Genomic DNA, 18,597 nt, shown 5'->3' on the forward strand with positions numbered 1-18,597 from the left:
CAAATTTGATCAGTTTTGGAAATGAATTGAATTGTGTTGATTTATAGCCAAATTGAGGGCGAAACCGGGCAACCTATATTGCATCTAAGTCTGTCTTAGGCAGTGCAGTTCGCCAGCTAACAACAACAGCTACCTAGCACACGGAGATTTAGGCTACTGCCAAAGCTATAAAGCAGGGGTCGGCAACCTTTTGCTAGTCGCGGGCCATTTTTCGGGTGTACAACTTCTTGGCGAGCCGGAATTTTTCTTAGTACTATATTGTACGCTCACTTCGGTATATTATCCTACATTGCTGCAATCTCAATCATACCAATCATAAGACACATGTATTTACACTTTAACAACACAGAATACTTGTGACAATTGACGCAGCTTGCTCTATGAAAGGTTTTCAACTTCTGGTAACAAGTCAGATGAAACAAGAATCAGACCCTATTCAAAATGGACGTCAGAAATACGTGATCTTAGCTTACTCTTCGTGAATTTCATTGTTCACAACTATTGTTCACATGCGTCCGTGCTTCCAAAATTTGATGCAATTTCTTTTGCATTGCTGGTCAAGCTGGGATAAAGACCAATTTCAAGAACGTACTCTTTGTCAATGTCATGCAGCGATATGCTCTTTGTATGAAATTTGTCATTCAATTCAACTGCATCGCATTTCAGAAAGGCCCATTTGAAATTTTCAGGCAATGGTATTGGCGTCCGCATTAACCGATTGGCGCCGGCTGCAATTTTCGAAAAATTTTACTTCAATTTTCAAAATCGAAAAACTGTACCTTAATGGGATTCGAACACCTTAAACAAGGTGTCGTTGGATTCAGAACTTCAACGCGGATCCGATTGCGCCACTCAAATCATTTCGAGCACTGTGTCTGGCCACTTATATCGAGAGCAAGCCGAGAATTCGTTGATGAGAAACGTATTACATTTACTGTACTGTTTATAAACCTTAACATGGATATCTGGTGACATAGGCTTCTTGTGAATCATATCGGCGAGGAAATCATGATCATGGAGATGGCTCAGTCGATCTAATACGCCCTAATATCGCCATTATCCAATAGATACAGTTCTGAGGGTTTGCACAATAAACACGCGCCAGACCGCAGAGTGAATGAGTCATCGGCGAGTGAGCGAGTGACGCGCGTGTATTTATTAGGTAGCGTAGCCTTCCAGGGCATTTACAAAGCTTATAGAGTACGTAAATGGGTCACTTTAGTATTGATAAACGGAGATTGTCAAGACCTAACCATAAGGACAAACCACAAACGCATATCTTACTACTACGTAAGGTTTATGACGTTAGGTGGTAGCACTTCATACAAACATGATACACACGTTTGCGGGGAATACACAGCGTGTAGAATTGGTCTTGTTGCGATATATACATCACTATTAGCTGTTAGTCTGATGTAGATATAATGTTATGGGCATGTACTCTCCACAGAAACAATCTAAGAATGTCTACTACCGATAAAATTCAGGATATAACACATTATGTTACGGATATTCGTCCCTGCGTTTGACACTAGTGTGGTAGTCTGCAGGAATTCTCTTCACGATTTTTAGAAGCGGCCTTGGGGTGACATAGGCATAACTAATGTTGTTTATTTTAGCCTTGAAGGTGGAGATTGGCTAGTTCTATTGAAAGAGACAATCCGCAAATGCCTTTCATTACTACAACAAAAGATATATATCGTTACACGACAGCTCTTTGTATATCCAGATGAACACTTTTGCGTAGGTATATGCGCTGAGTAATATTGTATTTAGCCCGAATTATACTTGACTATAAGACATTATTTAGAATCGTATAGGCAACAACTATTCACAGACACAATCTATGAAGGTATATCACTATTAGAACTCGATACATATCCCGTTATGTGACCAGTATTCATCCATCTGCTTGAAGCTGGTACGGTAGGCTGCAAGAATTCTCTTCCCGGTTTTCAAATGCAACCTTGAGCGATGCAGACATAACTAGTATCGTTGTTTTAGCAAGAAAATCAGAAGCTGACAAGCACTATTCATAGAAACAAACTACAACAACTGGCTATGACTAATAAAACCAAATATACGACAGGGTATATGACGGGTATCGGGAACGCACGTTTCCGCGAAATGATGCGGTCGGCGGATATCTTTGTCACGCGCCTATCACATAGATTTTGAACACCTTATATGTAACTAATATCAGATACGAAGATATGTCTGAACTTGTATGGACACTAGCTTTTCACAGAAAGAAACAACTATGCTCTAAGACGGCTAGAACAAAACATACAGTACGTTATGTGAGAGTGGTCAATGACGCGCGCGTTGCCGAAAGAGTGTATTTTGCAACATATTTATCTACGGTATTTGATATCAGATTTCGACGTCTTAGATATAATATATATCAAATATTATGGTATCAATGAACTTGCACAAACAATATCTATCCGTAGAAATAAACAGCAACGACCTAGCACGATTAGAACGGAATATATAGTGGTTCTGATACAGTACTCTTCCCTCTAACGGCAATGGGTAAAAATACCCACGCCGGCGCCAAACGGTTAAACAGAGTACTGAATAGTCAGAACTCATTTTGTAGAGAAGGAATGTCGGCAAAGCGGGTGAATATTCAGTAGTTAAATTTTGTATCACAGTTACAAATGTAGTGTTAGTACTAGGTTCTCTCTCCTCCAGTATAGGAAAGTGAGCATAATTTTCTTTGTACTGTTGACATTTCCAGAGTCACAGATTTGTTTTGAATGTGCCTCAACATCTCATGTATTTAGTTGTTTTTCCCCTGGAGTTGCAAATTCAATTTGTTCAGATGTGACGTTAAATGTATCAGGAAAGCAAGATGAGATACCCATTTTCGATTACAAGATTATGAGTCGGCGATATTTGTGTTTTCGAGGAAAGTTGCTATTTCATTTCTCAGTTCATACCCTCGTGTAAGCATAGCTGCTCGACTCAATGAGCGAACATGACAGATATAGGACTGCACGACATCACCATATTGTTTCTATGCATCTAGTAATATCTGGCGTAACTGATTCAGTTATTGAGACAAAAATAATATTAACAGTTTTCACCATTGTGGCCAAAACACTATTCAGGTTTTTTGTCTTGGCACACAATGCCTTGTGGAAAATTAAACTATAGACAGGCTAACTAACATACGGAGGCTAGTTATCTATAATTGAACAATTTGAGATTCCGTCATTGCGTCTGAGATGTTCCAAGCGTTTTTGAGGCAAAGTAAGAACACCTTTATTGTCACACCCCGTTAGAGTGGTAAACCGTTTAAAAAAGTATGGAACACCTTCGGTTGCGATATACACCCGATTGATAAGCACTGATCCAGTCTAGTCTATCTCCATCTCCTACTTCAACCACCTTCGTTTTATGGCGTAACAATAGACTAATACGATGTAGGCTACTATTATATCGTAGAAATGCCGCATTTTTTCATGCAGTGCCGCACTGCAGATTGAAACTCATTATGAAAAGGTGGGCCGTATTCTTGTGATAACTAATTATTATGTCGCGGGCCGGACGATTTCGCTTGGCGGGCCGGATCCGGCCCGCGGGCCGTAGTTTTCCGACCCTTGCTATAAAGGAATGAATGACTTGCACGTAGGAATTTCACTAAATCTTCAAAGAATATCAAAAATTTGCTCAAATGAAATTGAAGTCAGCCTATACTCCATTGAGCGCGACTGCTGGAGTTTGAGTTTGGCAAGCTTTCTAGAATACGAATTAAGTTTAATCCTCAATAATCGTCTCTCTTCAGAATGATTGTGATACACATGTTTAGTCACAATTTATACAGGCATTGACAAAATTGACAAAAATTTCTCGCGCCCCCCCTGAGAGCCTCCCGTGCCCCCCAGGTTGAGAACCCCTGGTCTAAAGTAACTGTTACAGTTGGCTACTGTATAACTTGGTATTTTCTGTATATGAACCGATTTTTGCACTATGGATAATATCAATATAAAAATACTTTGAGACCCTTGGAATTAAATTTCCAGGATTACCTCGACCACTAAGGCGTAAGCTTATATACCCTTGCGAGTCCCAGCCGCAATTATTGTCAAAACGACAGAAGATAGATTTTATGGACTTATTGTGGCATTTGAATGTCCCAGTCGATACGTGTGGTGATGCTTAAACAGTCAGCATGTACTTCAGCAATATGGCAGGATGTGGCCTGAGTCGTCGCTAGATATTGCAAACACTATCTGGCGTTGGTCTACGATAGGAATTAGTAATATGGCGTTACGTGACGTCATAGGTTCGTGTCTGCGTTCGCGTTCAGATAGAACATTTCAAAAAGGTTCCCGTTTACACGAACCAGATGGTGACGATGAGCCTAGATCAGCATCCAATAATTATAGACAGGGATTCTGTAGTCGACCTCAGTCGGACTCCAACCCGCAACCCATTGGTGTTGCAGCCGTGCAACGTAAGCAATATGTTCGCCCCCCCCCCCAACATTATTATTATGATGAAAACCGATGTAGTTGATGTTTTCATTAATATTTATGAAGCGACAAGTAAGTGACCAATAAAAATCTAGAAATAAAGTGCTAAAAGCTGGCAGCTCAGGTATCATAATGAAGAACATCGGATTGATGTGAAATGATCGCTAAAGTCGCATCACCATGAATACTGAAAACAATCCATTTCCAGCACACACAACCGATAAGCAACTCTTGAACACGATATATGCCAGTGGGTTTCGATCTGTAGTCTGCGTGATAATTAGGATATTGCAATAGTTGTACATGCAGTTTCGCGTATACCGTCACAAAAAGAGTTAACGATCAGTGAACGTGACTAAATTTTATTTTACGACAAAATAATTTTGAATTCTAACAGCAGACACGCTACAACAACCAAGAGTGAGCTGATTTATTGTCTAAGCAACAACGCAATTTCCTCGCACAGCAGCGGAAAACAATGAATAGTCAGACAGCAAAACAGCACGTGAACAATAACGAAAAAGAGGCAACACTTAAGGATGCTGTCTAGCACAATCAATCGCTCATCATCAATGACGTTACAAAAGTAATTGACGAACGATCCACTGTAATTACCACGTCAGATTAACAATGAACTTCGTTGGTCTATATGTCATCACTAGTCTTTTAGATCAGTAGTACAGTAGTATAGTTAGCTCGCCATGCCAAAATAATAAACAACTGCGTTTGTGGTACTGGTGATTATTATTGATTCAACAGTAGCAGTAGCTTATGAGACACTATGAAAAAATATGTTCAATCTGAAATTGAACACACATTACAGGTTGTGGGCACACCAAATTCAAATCATGATCCGTAATTGAACTGCAATTACAGATTGTGAATTTATTTGTTTAATCATTCCAAAGGCCATGTTCAAATTCAAAAACATGTTAAATTCAAATGCAGAGCTTGAATATATTTCGTACTACAGATGCCATTATCCAAATCAATATCCAAATAATATTCCGGATTTTTCTTTTCAAACACATTTCCTAATTCCATGCCCAAACCATGAATTTTCTTTTTATATTATCTATCGCAATTGGTTTCTCATCAAAATTACTCTAAAACCACGGTCTACAGTATATATTTACTAACCACGTGACATGCTGAATGTGAATGTGTGAATCAACATTTTTCAAAATTACATATAAAAAGTTATAGATCCCAATCCTGCACTAAAATAAGTTTCTCATCACTTTAATACAATATCTAAATTCACGAACTTGCATATAATTTGGGCTTTTAAACGCATACAATTGTGTCAAATATGCGTACATTTTTCTTGTCTTAGCAGAACGCTGACCGCTGTTTTTGAGTGAAATTTTTATTGATAAAGCTTGGTTTGTTGTTTAACAAGTTCAAAGTTAATGAAATGTGCCTCGATTCTAAAAAGCTAGAAGAACACCGATATGAGGTTGCAATTATTGTGTTTCGATTAACATCTGCTATCTTAGAATTCGGAAAAATACGATCCAATGTTATAGTCTAGACTTGGAACGATTTCCACTTAAATATAAAGCAAAGTCGAGCGCGTCCTACGATTATGTTCACTACGTTCATCTGATAACTTTATGTCAAGTCTGATCAGATATTTCATTTTCCAAAATGGTAATAAAGGTGCCCAAAGAGATCGAACGAAATCAGAAACTATTAAACCTGATTACAATCGCTTCAAATATGACAGCCTACTCGCATTATACTATTTTTATCCAGCTCTTATTTATTAAACTCATTTTGCCGTATGGTCTCACACTAAGTTTTGACAGTACTCATTTAACTTACATTCGAAGCAGCTTTCATCCCAATCTGATTGAAGTAATTACGATTAGCTTTTGGTATTAACCGGATTTGGGTTGAGTTTTACGGTATTCGATTTACTTCGATGCCTTGGAATTATCATGCACCAACGCCCACTTTCATTTCAGCATGGTTTATCACATGATCTCACTCACCAAAACCTTGAGACAGATTGCAATACACTTGATATTGATCATCCGGTGCCCCAACTTGATAAAATCTAGATTCAGTGATCCCGTAGTGCCAGTCTAAGAGACCAGAAATGGTCGTTCGGCATCCTCTTATCTAATCATTACATCGCATTGTTTGTCTAGTATGTTCCCAATTGTACATTTTGTGTATGTCTTGGGCAGATGAGAATATATTCCGACGAATATTGGATGATTCATAAATATTAGAATATTCGTGGCTTGCCTAATACGTTATAAAAACTTAAAACATATGACAAAAAAAGGTTATTTTGAAATTATTACTTCATGTTAGTTAATGAATGAATATTTCGAGCTGTGCCACAATGAAACAATTTTCCATGCTATCTTGAATGATATGTCTGTATATGTCCTATGGTTATATGAAAGTCATTTAGCCGTCACTGTAACATTTCATTTCCGAAATAAATTTATAGTACCTTTGGAGTCGGAGGAAAATAGTGGAATCGGAGCCGGAGTCGGTGGTAAAATTTACCAACTCCACAGCCCTGGCTGGTACTTATTACTAGGGATGGTGTGAACGCGAGGTTCACGTTCGCGTTCTGCGTGTGAACCTCGGAAATTTAGAGGTTCGCGTTCACAACAGAACCTTGGTAGGTTCTACACTGTGAACCTTTTTCATATATTACAATTTTCACTTCATTATTACATCGTTGGTTCGAATTTATTGCATTTCAGCTGCGGGCCACTCTATGCATGATGCTGGCAGCATAAAAAAAATCAACTCAAAACGAGCATGCCCCTTGACAATCTCAAAATTTTTTCTTGCTTTGTTACAAAAGTTTGCTCGAAATATCCAGCTTTCCGTTTGTGAATATTTAATGACTCTCTGCTGTGATATTGTCCCGCACTCACACAACATCACGAGCAAAATACACTACATGTAGTCAGCGAATGATGGTTATCCAACCAATAAATGAGTTTGATATCGTTTTCTGGTGTAACAAATATAGCAGGTTTACTATATCATTAAAACCAAATCCGTGCGATTGAGGTGTTGGCTACAGCTGTATAACTTGTTGGAATATCAGTAGCAAGTATAGAAACCTGTTTTACAATCTGCTCAATATCAATGTAGCAATAATCAGACGCCGAATGCATTGTCCGGTCTGGCCTAGACTTTTAAGACGTAAGCTTATATTCCCCGGCAAGTCCCCATCGAAATTGTCGGCAAAGCGTCGGAAGATATTGATTTTATGGGATTACTATATGATTTGATTGCCTCGGTTGATACATTTAGCGACGTTTGAAACGTCAGTATGTACCTCGGCATTGTGGCATTATGTGGCCTGAGTCGTCGCTAGGTATCGGTACATTAATTTAGGCTGAAAGATATGGCTGAAATTAGCGATATGACGTCACGTGACGTCATGAGGTTCACGTTCGCGTTCTCACAGAACCTTTCAAAAAGGTTCACGTTCACACGAGCCTGAACGTTTCAGAGGTTCACACCATCCCTACTTATTACACCCCATTGCTCCGTATTGGCCTCACGATCAAATTTGAAAGTAATTTCTTAACATACGTCCTAAATTACTTTCATTCAAATCTGATAGAATTAATTATGTTATTTCATGTCATGTCTTTGTTATCACACGAATGTGGGTGAAATTTCACGGTATTATATTTACTTTGATGCCTTGGCAATATCATGCGACTACTTTCATTTTGACATTGTCTATCCAAGATCTCACTCACCAAAACCTGGAGACAGATTGCAATACACTGGATATTGATCATCTGGCGCCCCCACTTGATAAAATCCGGATTTGGTGATCCCGTCGCGATGCATCAACTGGTGACATGTGTATACATCTGCGAATATACTCCCAATCACCAATTTTTCAATGTCCATGCATATTAATAAAGTTTCCATAGCATTCCTGACATTTCCCGACTTAGGTCCAATGTACAGACGTTATTGCTGAATTTTATATTGATAACTCGAAACGTATGGCGGAAAACATACCAAAAAGTAAGAAGGGTACCTCTATTCCCAAAGACATGGGGCATATGATAATTATATTTTTTTCAATTTCCTCAACGGATATTATAACGATCCAGTTGTACGGATGGAACTATTACATATGCACGACACACAAAGATCGAATAAATCGTCCATAATTATATCAAAGATTCAAAACAAATAACAAATGGCTAGGTGCTACACTGTTGGAATATGCAGCTCGTATGTAACACGGTGGATGTGTGTAATCTTCCCTATTGATTCTGTTATAGTGAAATGGTTGATTGCCAAAAATGGTAAGAGTCTGACATTTGAACAAACGAATGTACTTGAAAAGATTGCATACCGGGACAATACTGGAATCTCGTAGACCTCCCCAGAAGGTAATAACCGTAGGTCGTGATGTTATAATTCGAAGTTAAATGGGCACATGTTGACACACCTGAGAATTGAAAACGTCAAAATGTCATTTCTAGCAAATTAGTTGATGATTTCTGGCCAGTGGGCCACGTGATTATGTTGCAGTGGGTCATAGATATCGTTAACATACGTTCTCTTTTCAGCGGATTTGTCATTTTTTTGACATTTTTGAAAGTGTCCACGGAGGACGCCCAAATATCCTCTCTTTGTTAATCTTTGTCAAACGTATGTTAAAATTCAACTGATATATAGAACATTAGTACTGAAATAACGGTGCAGCGGGTCTTTCGGGAGTTGACTCAAAATGTTGACCTTTAATTTTTTTCAAACAACTACAAACTCGCAATAAGTTTACCAATATTTCCGAATGTTACTACGTTATTGTAAGTCTGAAGATTTTTAAAAATTGGCCTTTTTACAGAAATACATGAAGCTATGGAAAAGTATATTGTTTCTCTGTATATTAAAGTAACGCACACCCCTATTTTTGCTATTCATCCCACCTAAAGGTTTTAGCTGACTCTCGTCACGAAAGAGCATCAGTGAATTAGATGAGCCGAATTCTAAATACGGGAAGTATTTGCCCTCTCCGAGGCATTGCTAACCAGTACACAGGCTCGTGAATTGAACATGAAAGCTCGCCGGTAACATCTACGACAAAATTCATGCACCTTTCTGATACAAACACCATTGCCACAAGACAGCTGTGTTTCAAATGACTGTCAAACGATGAGCGTTACTGAATTTTGTTACCATATTTATTAGTGTGGTTAGGAAGTTTATAAAAAGCATCGTAACTCTTCCGTTTTACAATAGGTCTGGTATATAAATGCATGTCACTTACAACTTGCTTATAATACCAACGAAATGGGGTAACGGGTGGAGAAGAGCAGATAACTCGACCTGTAGCGCTACCCGCATAAGCAGGATCCAAAAATCATAGTAATGAAGGGCATCGACGGAGGATCACACGATCGGCAGAATTTAATAAAAACTAATGTAGTGAAATGCTCAATGATAATACAGTTGAAACCGCTTATTTCGGACATCGATTCACCCAGACAACCGCGGTATTCGTCCAAAATGGTCGCGAACTGAAAAAAGTAAGAACAGCACGTAACGTCCTCCACGTAATTCAAAAACAGACTCGCAATTCTTTTCGTCAGGTTATGACACGATGAAACGGACCTGTGCATTTTACGGACCGAGGGCCGAATTCGGCCCTTGATGCGATTCTGACCAGCCCGGGAAAAGCTGCTTACAAAATAGACTATAAAACCTACATTTGAATGTAATGAATATGCCAAAACCATATGCTGTATAAACGGAACGGGACATGACTTTCCAATTACCAAATATCAACGCAGCCACTGAGCAGCCTGTTTTACTCATGTACTTCACCGTGTTAAATTTGTAATAAAATAATTTCGATCCAAAATACAGTTTGAAATTTTGACTAGGCTCGCCAACATATTCTCTGCTTCTCGTTATTTGACCCGTCGCGGAAGATAATAGACGACCCTTGCAATAAACAGTAGGGATGGTGTGAACGTGAGGTTCACGTTCGCGTTCTGTGTGTGAACCTCAGAAATTTAGAGGTTCGCGTTCACAAACGAACCTAGGTAGGTTCTGCACTTTGAACCTTCCTCATATATTACTATTTTCACTTCATTATAACAGCTTTGCTAGAAATTTATTGCATTTCAACTGCAGGCCACTCTATGCATGGCACTGGCAGCCTAAAAAAATCAACACTAAACGAGCATGCACCTTCAAAATCTCCATAATTTTGCATGATTTGTTACAAAAGTTTGCTCGAAATATCCAGCTTTCCATCTGTGAATATTCAGTGACTCTCTGCTGTGAGCTTGACTCGAAATGGCACAACATCAAGAGCGAAGTACGCTACATGTAGTCAGAGAATAGTGCTTATTCAACCAATCAATAGAATCGATAACGTTGTCTGATGTAAAAAATCTAGCAGGTGAGCGGGGTCAATCTTGACTTCATGTTTATTGTATCATAAAAACCAAATCTGCGCGATTGGGGTGTTGGCTGCTGCTGTATAACTTGTTAATGGAGTAATATCGGCAGCAAGTATAGAAACCCGTTTTACACTCTGTTCAATGTCAAAGTCGCAATACTCGGACGCAGAATACATTGTCCGTTCTGGCCTGGACCGATAAGGTGTGAGCTTATATTCCCTTTCAAGTCCTCGTCGAAATTGTAGGCAAAGCGACGGAAGATATTGATTTTATGGGATTATTATATCATTTGATAGCCCCGTTGATACATTTGGCGACGTTTAAAACGTCAATATGTACTTCAGCAACGTGACATTATGTGGCCCGAGTTGTCGCTAGGTTTCGTGTACATGAATATAGGCTATCACTTCACTGAAATATAGAGTTGGAATTAGCAATATGACGTCATGAGGTTCACGTTCGCGTTCGCGTTCGCGTTCACACAGAACCATTCAAAAAGGTTCGCGTTCACGCGAACCTGATCCGTTCACAGGTTAACACCATCCCTAATAAACAGTAATTCGTTCGTACAAGCGCAAAATGAATAAAACAACGAATATCCGAGCATGAACTCATATAATATTCGTCGTCGCTTTTACTGAGGTACAGTTGAGCCCATATTGTAAAATAGAATGTAGGGATGGTGTGAACGTGAGGAAATTTAGAGGTTCACGTTCACAAACGAACCTTCGTAGGTTCTGCACTGTGAACCTTTTTCATATGTTGAATTTTCCCACGTCGTTATAACATTTATCATTGAAATTCTTTGCATTTTAACTGCGGGCCACTCTGTGCATGGCGCTGGCAGCATAAAAAGTCAGCACTAAACGAGCATGCTTCTTGACAATTTATAAAATTTTACTTTCTTAGTTACAAAAGTTTGCTAGAAATATCCAAGTTTCTGTTAATGAATTTTTATGCGCTCCGCTATGAGCTTGAACCGCAATCATACAACATCAAGAGTGAAATACGGTAGGCAGTCAGTGAATTATGCTTATTCAACCAATCAATGAAATTTATGTAAAATATACATAGTTGTCTAATCTAAAAACTGTAGTAGGCGTTTGGGGTTCTTCTTGATTTTATATTTTTAATGGTATCATGAAAACAAAATCCGTGTGATTGGGGTGTTGGCAATTGTGGTATAACTTGTGAATGGGGTGATATCGGTAGCAAGTATAGAATCCGTTTTACAATCTGCTCAATATCCATGTACCAATACTCAGATGTACGAATCAGCATGTTGAGGTGGGCTATGAAACATTTTCTCTTTGGACATGACGTCGCGCCCATAAGAGGCTGGAAACCATCGGATGCGTGGTATTTATATAGCTCAGTGGTGCAGTGCGCACCGACATTAGACTGATAAATAATCTTATCAGTGTGACATGAACATGACTAAATGATATACAATTACGCTCCCTGCATTATCGAAGTCATCACCCTCCACCTGCTATACCGCTAATTCTGATAGGTGGGCGGAGAGAGGATTAAAACTATATAGTAATATAAAAAAGAACCAATTTTATTGACAGAATTCATTCAAAAAATTTAACGACTAGATACATATAGCAAGCCTCCTAGAAGCTGCATCGATTTCCCTATGGTGGGCTCAGGAACAGTGTTTATTTGGTCGGGAGGGGACTGAAAAATATGGTGTCAGTCCTCGCTAGTGGTTACAGCTTACCAAACACAACCACATACTCCTGAACGGGAAAGTGACCACCTCTGGTCTATAGGCAAAAGCTTTGCTTGTGTGACGTCATATTGACAGACAATGCGCTCATAACACATTTTGGAATCCGCTAGTGAGCGATACCGAATGTCCGGAATTAGAATCATAAAAATATGGCAATTCTAGATTATGTTATCATTTGATGATCCAGTTGATACATTTGGCGACGGTTAAAACGTCAGTATATACTTCACCATTGTGGCATAATATGGCCCGAGTTGTCGCTAGGTAGCGTATTGTGTACGTACATTAATATATCAATTCACTGATAGGTAGGGTTGGACTTGGCAATATTACATCACGTTATGTCATGTGGTTCACGTTCACACAGAATCTTTCAAAAAGGTTCGTGCTCACATGAACCTGAACCTTTCAGAGGTTCACATAATCCCTACTTCTTGCTATAAATGCTACTGTTTCGTGTCGTACTTTCAACAAGTGAAAATGTAGTTTTTAACCTTACAGCATAGATTATTAGTACTTTGTTTGAAGAATTACAGTACTTTTTAAAACCTAAAAAAACGTGTGTGTTACACAGTAATACAGTATATTTGTTGAATCGATTGGTATCGGAATACTGTACAAATGAACTTGCCTGAAGGTTGTGCGATCTGTGCCTTCAGTATATCGCGATTGTAATTCATTTATTACGCAGCATAACAGTATTTCAATGCGCTGTCAACGAGGAAAGAACGATGTTTTTCTCCCTTAATTCGGACAAAGCCGTTGATTCGGCTGATTCGGCTGATTCGGCCAAACGCGAGCGGAAGCAGTATGTTCGAATGAAGCTGAGTCGACTATACCTCATTCAGTCATCACTATTGTGTCACAAAGACATAATTATTTTTAAATGTCGAACAAAACTTGAAGAAGTGGCCAACCGGATATTTTTAAAACGGAAAGTTGTGACAGTGTACTGAGACCTCGCTAGTCATCCTGGTCCGTACCAGATATTCACCGGTGTGACAAATACAATGAATGGATATATCTGTCTATCTATAAGTGGTCCACCTGAATTAGGCTATTAGACAATGATGCAGTCGAAACCCAATTAATGACGCCATCAATATATACTAGAGCCGCATCTACAGTTGTCACATGAACTATAGCTAGTAATACCTTACAAGTGGTAAATCACACCAATAAGCGTGACTCACCGATACTAAGTATATAGCATCATGTGAAATTGTGCGACACCCAATGCATCTGTTCGCCTCCATTATTCGAGTTTTCACTCCGGTGACGTCATATTTGAAGATTGATTTTTTGTTGTACACTGTACAATTCTTTTAAATCATCTTTCAGTGGACGACGATTACTCTTGATATTGTCAGCCGAAAACATTTGGGTTTAATAACATCAAGATCAGACATGGCGTGATTACTTCACGAATGTATTCGATTGCGATTACGATTACTTGTGAATCCCGCGATTACGATTACGATTACGATTACAGCAAAATCAGGAAGTAGTCGATTACGATTACGATTACATTTCAAAAGTAATCACGATTACTCACGATTACATTTGTTTTGCTTCTTGGAACTAATTTTAGAAGAGATATCGGAAGACAATATAAGGCTTGCGATGAAAAGGTCTAATGAGATAGCAACTTTCTTTATAAATCTCACGTCATTTGCTTGTTACGTCATAATGTACCCATTTCCCAACTCTATGCAGGACTATTCGTCGCACCCAACGATTTGCATTCTTGCCAGGTCCGTAATTGCCACACCTCAAACTTCCCAATAGGACCGGGAGCGAGCTCTAAGGGGACTCAAAAGTATTTCGTAAATCAACATAAATTATTATAGTGTATTTTCAAGAGAGTTAATTACCTTGAAAATTTTTTTCGAGCTTCGGGATTTAACATCTCTAAATAGTTTGATTTTGAAGTGCTTACCTCTCCCCCTCAAGAAAAAAAGCAAGCATAATTTATAGGAATAGGCATTTCGGTGGCGGTTATTGCTCCGCCACGACACATCAAAAGACGTATGTAATTTCGGCCATCATGCAACTCCACAAAGTGTGCTACCAAAGAATGACCTTCGTGCCAAAACTTTTGGTATGTGTCCGTTGTCAGTAGCCGTGCTCTGTGGGCGTGACGAATAGTCCGTTCCTTCCAATCTGAGCCCCAATGATGCAAGTGCCACCCGGGGTACTCACAGAGGAATGAAGACATGACAATTTGTGTGTGCGTCTCACGAAACTTTATTTTTAGTCTGCTACGTTTGGGCGACTACAGTATCTTTTGATTACATAAAAAAACGGGAGGTCACGAATCAACAACATACAATAAAGTAATTATAACAACATACCAGATGCTATAATTATGAATTACGTGCCCCCAGCTCTACCGGTAAATCTGAATGAATAGCAACATAATGTAATTACCAATATTATTGACGAAATTCAGTCATCAACTTGAAAATTGACCACCCCATGGGGCCCCAATACCCAGGATTGTAATATCTCGAGTCATGATTTGACTCGAGTCGCGATGTTTTGGTGACTAGAATTGACTCGAGTCATTTTTTCAAATGCGTAAATTGACTCGACTCGAGTCAATTTTTGTATTGACTCGACTTGTACTAGAGTCATTTTGCATGACTCGAACCAAGTCATATGACTCGAGACTAGAACGGCCAAGACAGACATTCCACGTAACTTCGAAGAATAGTAAAGTTACCACATAATTTGTATTTCGTCTATCAGTCCTGATACTTGGAGATAGGACCGTAAACGGTGAAAACTGATGAAAATTACTATATTATGTATACGAGCCATTCTATATCACTCTAGCAGAGTTGAAAAAGGGGGTTCAACCGGATAGATCTGAAAACTGATCTGTGAACATAACGACTTGGCACCGTATGCCAGTCAAACACTATGACTCGGACTCGTCCATATACTAGCTCACTTGGACTAGGACTTGACTCGGGGTTGAATTGGAAATGACTCGATTTGACTCGAGTCAAAACAATGAAAGTGCGATTGACTTATGACTCGGAACATTGTGACTTGGTTACAACCCTACCAATACCAACGTTGGGAGTGGGGGACGAATTGCTGTTTTGGTCCTGATTGTACCTACAGTTTACGTTAACATGGTGTATAAGCGGATGGCCATGGCGACAGGTATAAATCTCGAGTGAAGAACTATGAAATAGCGATTGGCGCCCGTTTCAAGTAGAGCCATATGAGAATAAGATAAAGTGAACTTAAAATTCTACTTTACACTTAATACAGATACTGAAAGCTGCCGTTATGAGAAACAGCAAAGAACGGGTCGGTTACGATATATATCAGCAGCTGTTGATTTTAACCATCGTAATGTTTCATTTGAGTACAAAATTTCAAATCTTTGTTCGGTTTACGTACAATACGTACGTATACTACATAGATAGGCCTACTGCTCGCCAAGCAGCAACGGTCAAACTGCGTTTAACTAAGCATAACGAAACATCAATACATAAGTTACTATTAGAAACTAGGCAGAGTGGTGATTATTATCTTGCTGCGAGGTAGTGGCGTCTGAAGTGTATTGATAACCTGATATACAATATGGCTTACACCAGGGTTGGGCAAACTTTTGAGCTCGTGGGCCGCATCCAACATCTGAATCCACTCGCGGGCCGCACTATATAAAATTGGGATCATAAACCAAAACGCAATATTGGTATTTGATTATATAGTGAGGACATGGAGATAATATATCTGCTTACTTAAAACAAAACAAACATTGCTTTGATGATATCGTACACGCGTCCGAAAGATAATGGCGAGATTTCATAGGCTGGTCGACCTCAATAACCAATTTGTCAAAACTACAGAGATGAAAGTCGGTTGTCCCCATTCTTAGAACAGGATTGAAATTTAAATCTGTGAGCAGCGATCTGTTCATAGATTTACTAATTTCACTTTTGGTTCAGTTCCAGGACCAGGGCTTTGGAGCCGGAGCCCCGGAGCCGTGCAATATTAACGGAGCTGGAGCCGGAGCCGGAGCTCTACATAAAATTCAGCCGGAGCTGGAGCCAGTTATTTGAGGGGTAGCTCCGGCTCCGACGTATATTTCATAAGATGCTATTATATATGCAACAACCATTTCTGCTGAGTTCACATAATTCAACAGCAGGCCTTCGCGAAATTAAGAATCGTTTCCTCTTTCGCGCTACCTTTTCCGACTAACCACGTTCCTGGGGATTTAACAGCAGAGCAGTCGCATGTTCAATGTTCAATTTTCATACATTAGTGCCGAAACCTGGTATGCGAAAGATGCCTGTGAATATTGTGGGTATTCGGCATACCCGCAATTTCATCATCAGCACAACCTTGTTGGCCAATTGTATACGGTTCGAATATATAATGATCACTATGTATTACGCGAAATGGGAGAGAGGATAAAAACTAGGGATGTTGTGAACGTGAGGTTCGCGTTCGCGTTCTGTGTGTGAACCTCGAAAATTTTAAGGTTCGCGTTCACACCGAACCTGGATAGGTTCTGCACTGTGAACCCTTTTCATATATTGCAATTTTCACTTCATTATAACATCTTTGGTTCAAATTTATTGCATTTCAACTGCGGGCCACTCTATGCAATCTCAAAAATTTTATACTTGCATTGTTACCAAAGTTTGCTCGAAATATCCAGCTTGCCGTTTGTGAATATTTAGTGGCTCTTTGCTGTGAGCTTGACCCGCAATCACATAACATCAAGAGCGAAATATACTGCATGTAGGTAGTCACCGAATGATGATTATTCAACCAATCAATGAGATTGATATCGTTTTCTGATGAAAAAATATAGCAGGCGTACGGGGTCAATCTTGACTTCATATGTATACTGTATCATAAAAACCAAATCCGTGCGATTGGGGTATTGGCTACTGCTGTATAACTTGTTAATGGGGTAATATCGGCAGCAAGTATAGAAACCCGTTTTACACTCTGCTCAATATCCGTGTAGCAATACTCAGACGTCGAATACATTGTCTGGTCAGACCTAGACCGTTAAGGTGTCAGCTTATATTCCCTATGGCAAGTCGTCGTCGAAATTGTTGGCAAAGCGACGGAATAGATATTGATTGAATGTGATTAAAACGTGAATATGTACTTCAGCACTGTGTCATTCTGTGGCCCGAGTCGTCGCTAGGTATCGTGTACATCAGGGGCGGGCAACTTCTCCAGTCGGCGGGCCGGATATAGGAAAATTAATTTCTTGGCGGGCCGGATTGCTGAATCGATGCATTATTCGCCCATTTATCCACGTATACAAGGAATAAATCGTAGTTGTTGAATGTATTTCAACGACAGCAATGTCACTTCAAAACCATTTCTCGCCGATAACGACGAAGACAATGTGGATTTGAGAATAGCATTGTCATACAGGCGTCGTCATGTCTGCTTCCAGCTGATCAATGAACACACGGTGCAATTCCTAATTAAGATTTCAACGCGTTCGATAAGCCCGGTACCCCAAATTTACCAAGATATTAATTTATTAGGATTGAGTAGGTGACCAGATAGCGTCGTTGTTCAACTGTGTGGTTTAATTAATCTCGATATTGAATTCATGCGGCCCCGTCCTCCACGAAATTTGAAAAGTGGCCCGCGGCCCGTTTTGAGTTGGCGACCCCTGACATAAGCGGTGTTTTACGAAAGCCTAGAAGTGTGCCGTGCTGCAAGTCGGCGGTTACGGATTGAAAAATATGATATATCAGCCCGGTGTAAATGATCAGTTTAATCGACAAACACCATGATTACCACAAACGACATTAGGGCTGAGTACATCGTAAATGCCGATAATGCAAGTCTTCTCGCTTCAACGAACTTATGCGTAAGCTCCACTCTCGCACGCTGCGAATTCACGTATATAATAACATACAGTCACAAAATTTGACATAGTAAGCAAGTAGTG

General features: G+C 39.5%; 1 protein-coding gene across 8 annotated transcripts in view; it reads right to left on the bottom strand.

Annotated features, from left to right (window-relative positions):
• LOC145439306 (contactin-associated protein 1-like) overlaps nt 1-18,597 on the bottom strand; it is a 108,529-nt gene that overhangs the window by 78,728 nt on the left and 11,204 nt on the right. For 4 of the 8 annotated variants that reach the window (XM_080316808.1, XM_080316811.1, XM_080316809.1 and 1 more), the window contains exons 4-5: nt 8,848-8,943; nt 8,234-8,350 (exon numbers count right to left, since the gene is read on the bottom strand). The exons of 1 other annotated variant lie outside the window; for it this stretch is intronic. In XM_080316808.1, the coding sequence (XP_080172934.1) occupies nt 8,234-8,350; nt 8,848-8,943 (213 nt within the window). The remainder of the gene's footprint in view (nt 1-8,233; nt 8,351-8,847; nt 8,944-18,597) is intronic. 3 more of the 8 variants (XM_080316810.1, XM_080316806.1, XM_080316813.1) reach the window with 2 other exon arrangements.

Source organism: Botryllus schlosseri, chromosome 5, assembly GCF_051294905.1.
Source record: "Botryllus schlosseri isolate E-star chromosome 5, Bs_hap1, whole genome shotgun sequence".
Taxonomy (NCBI): Eukaryota; Metazoa; Chordata; class Ascidiacea; order Stolidobranchia; family Styelidae; genus Botryllus; species Botryllus schlosseri.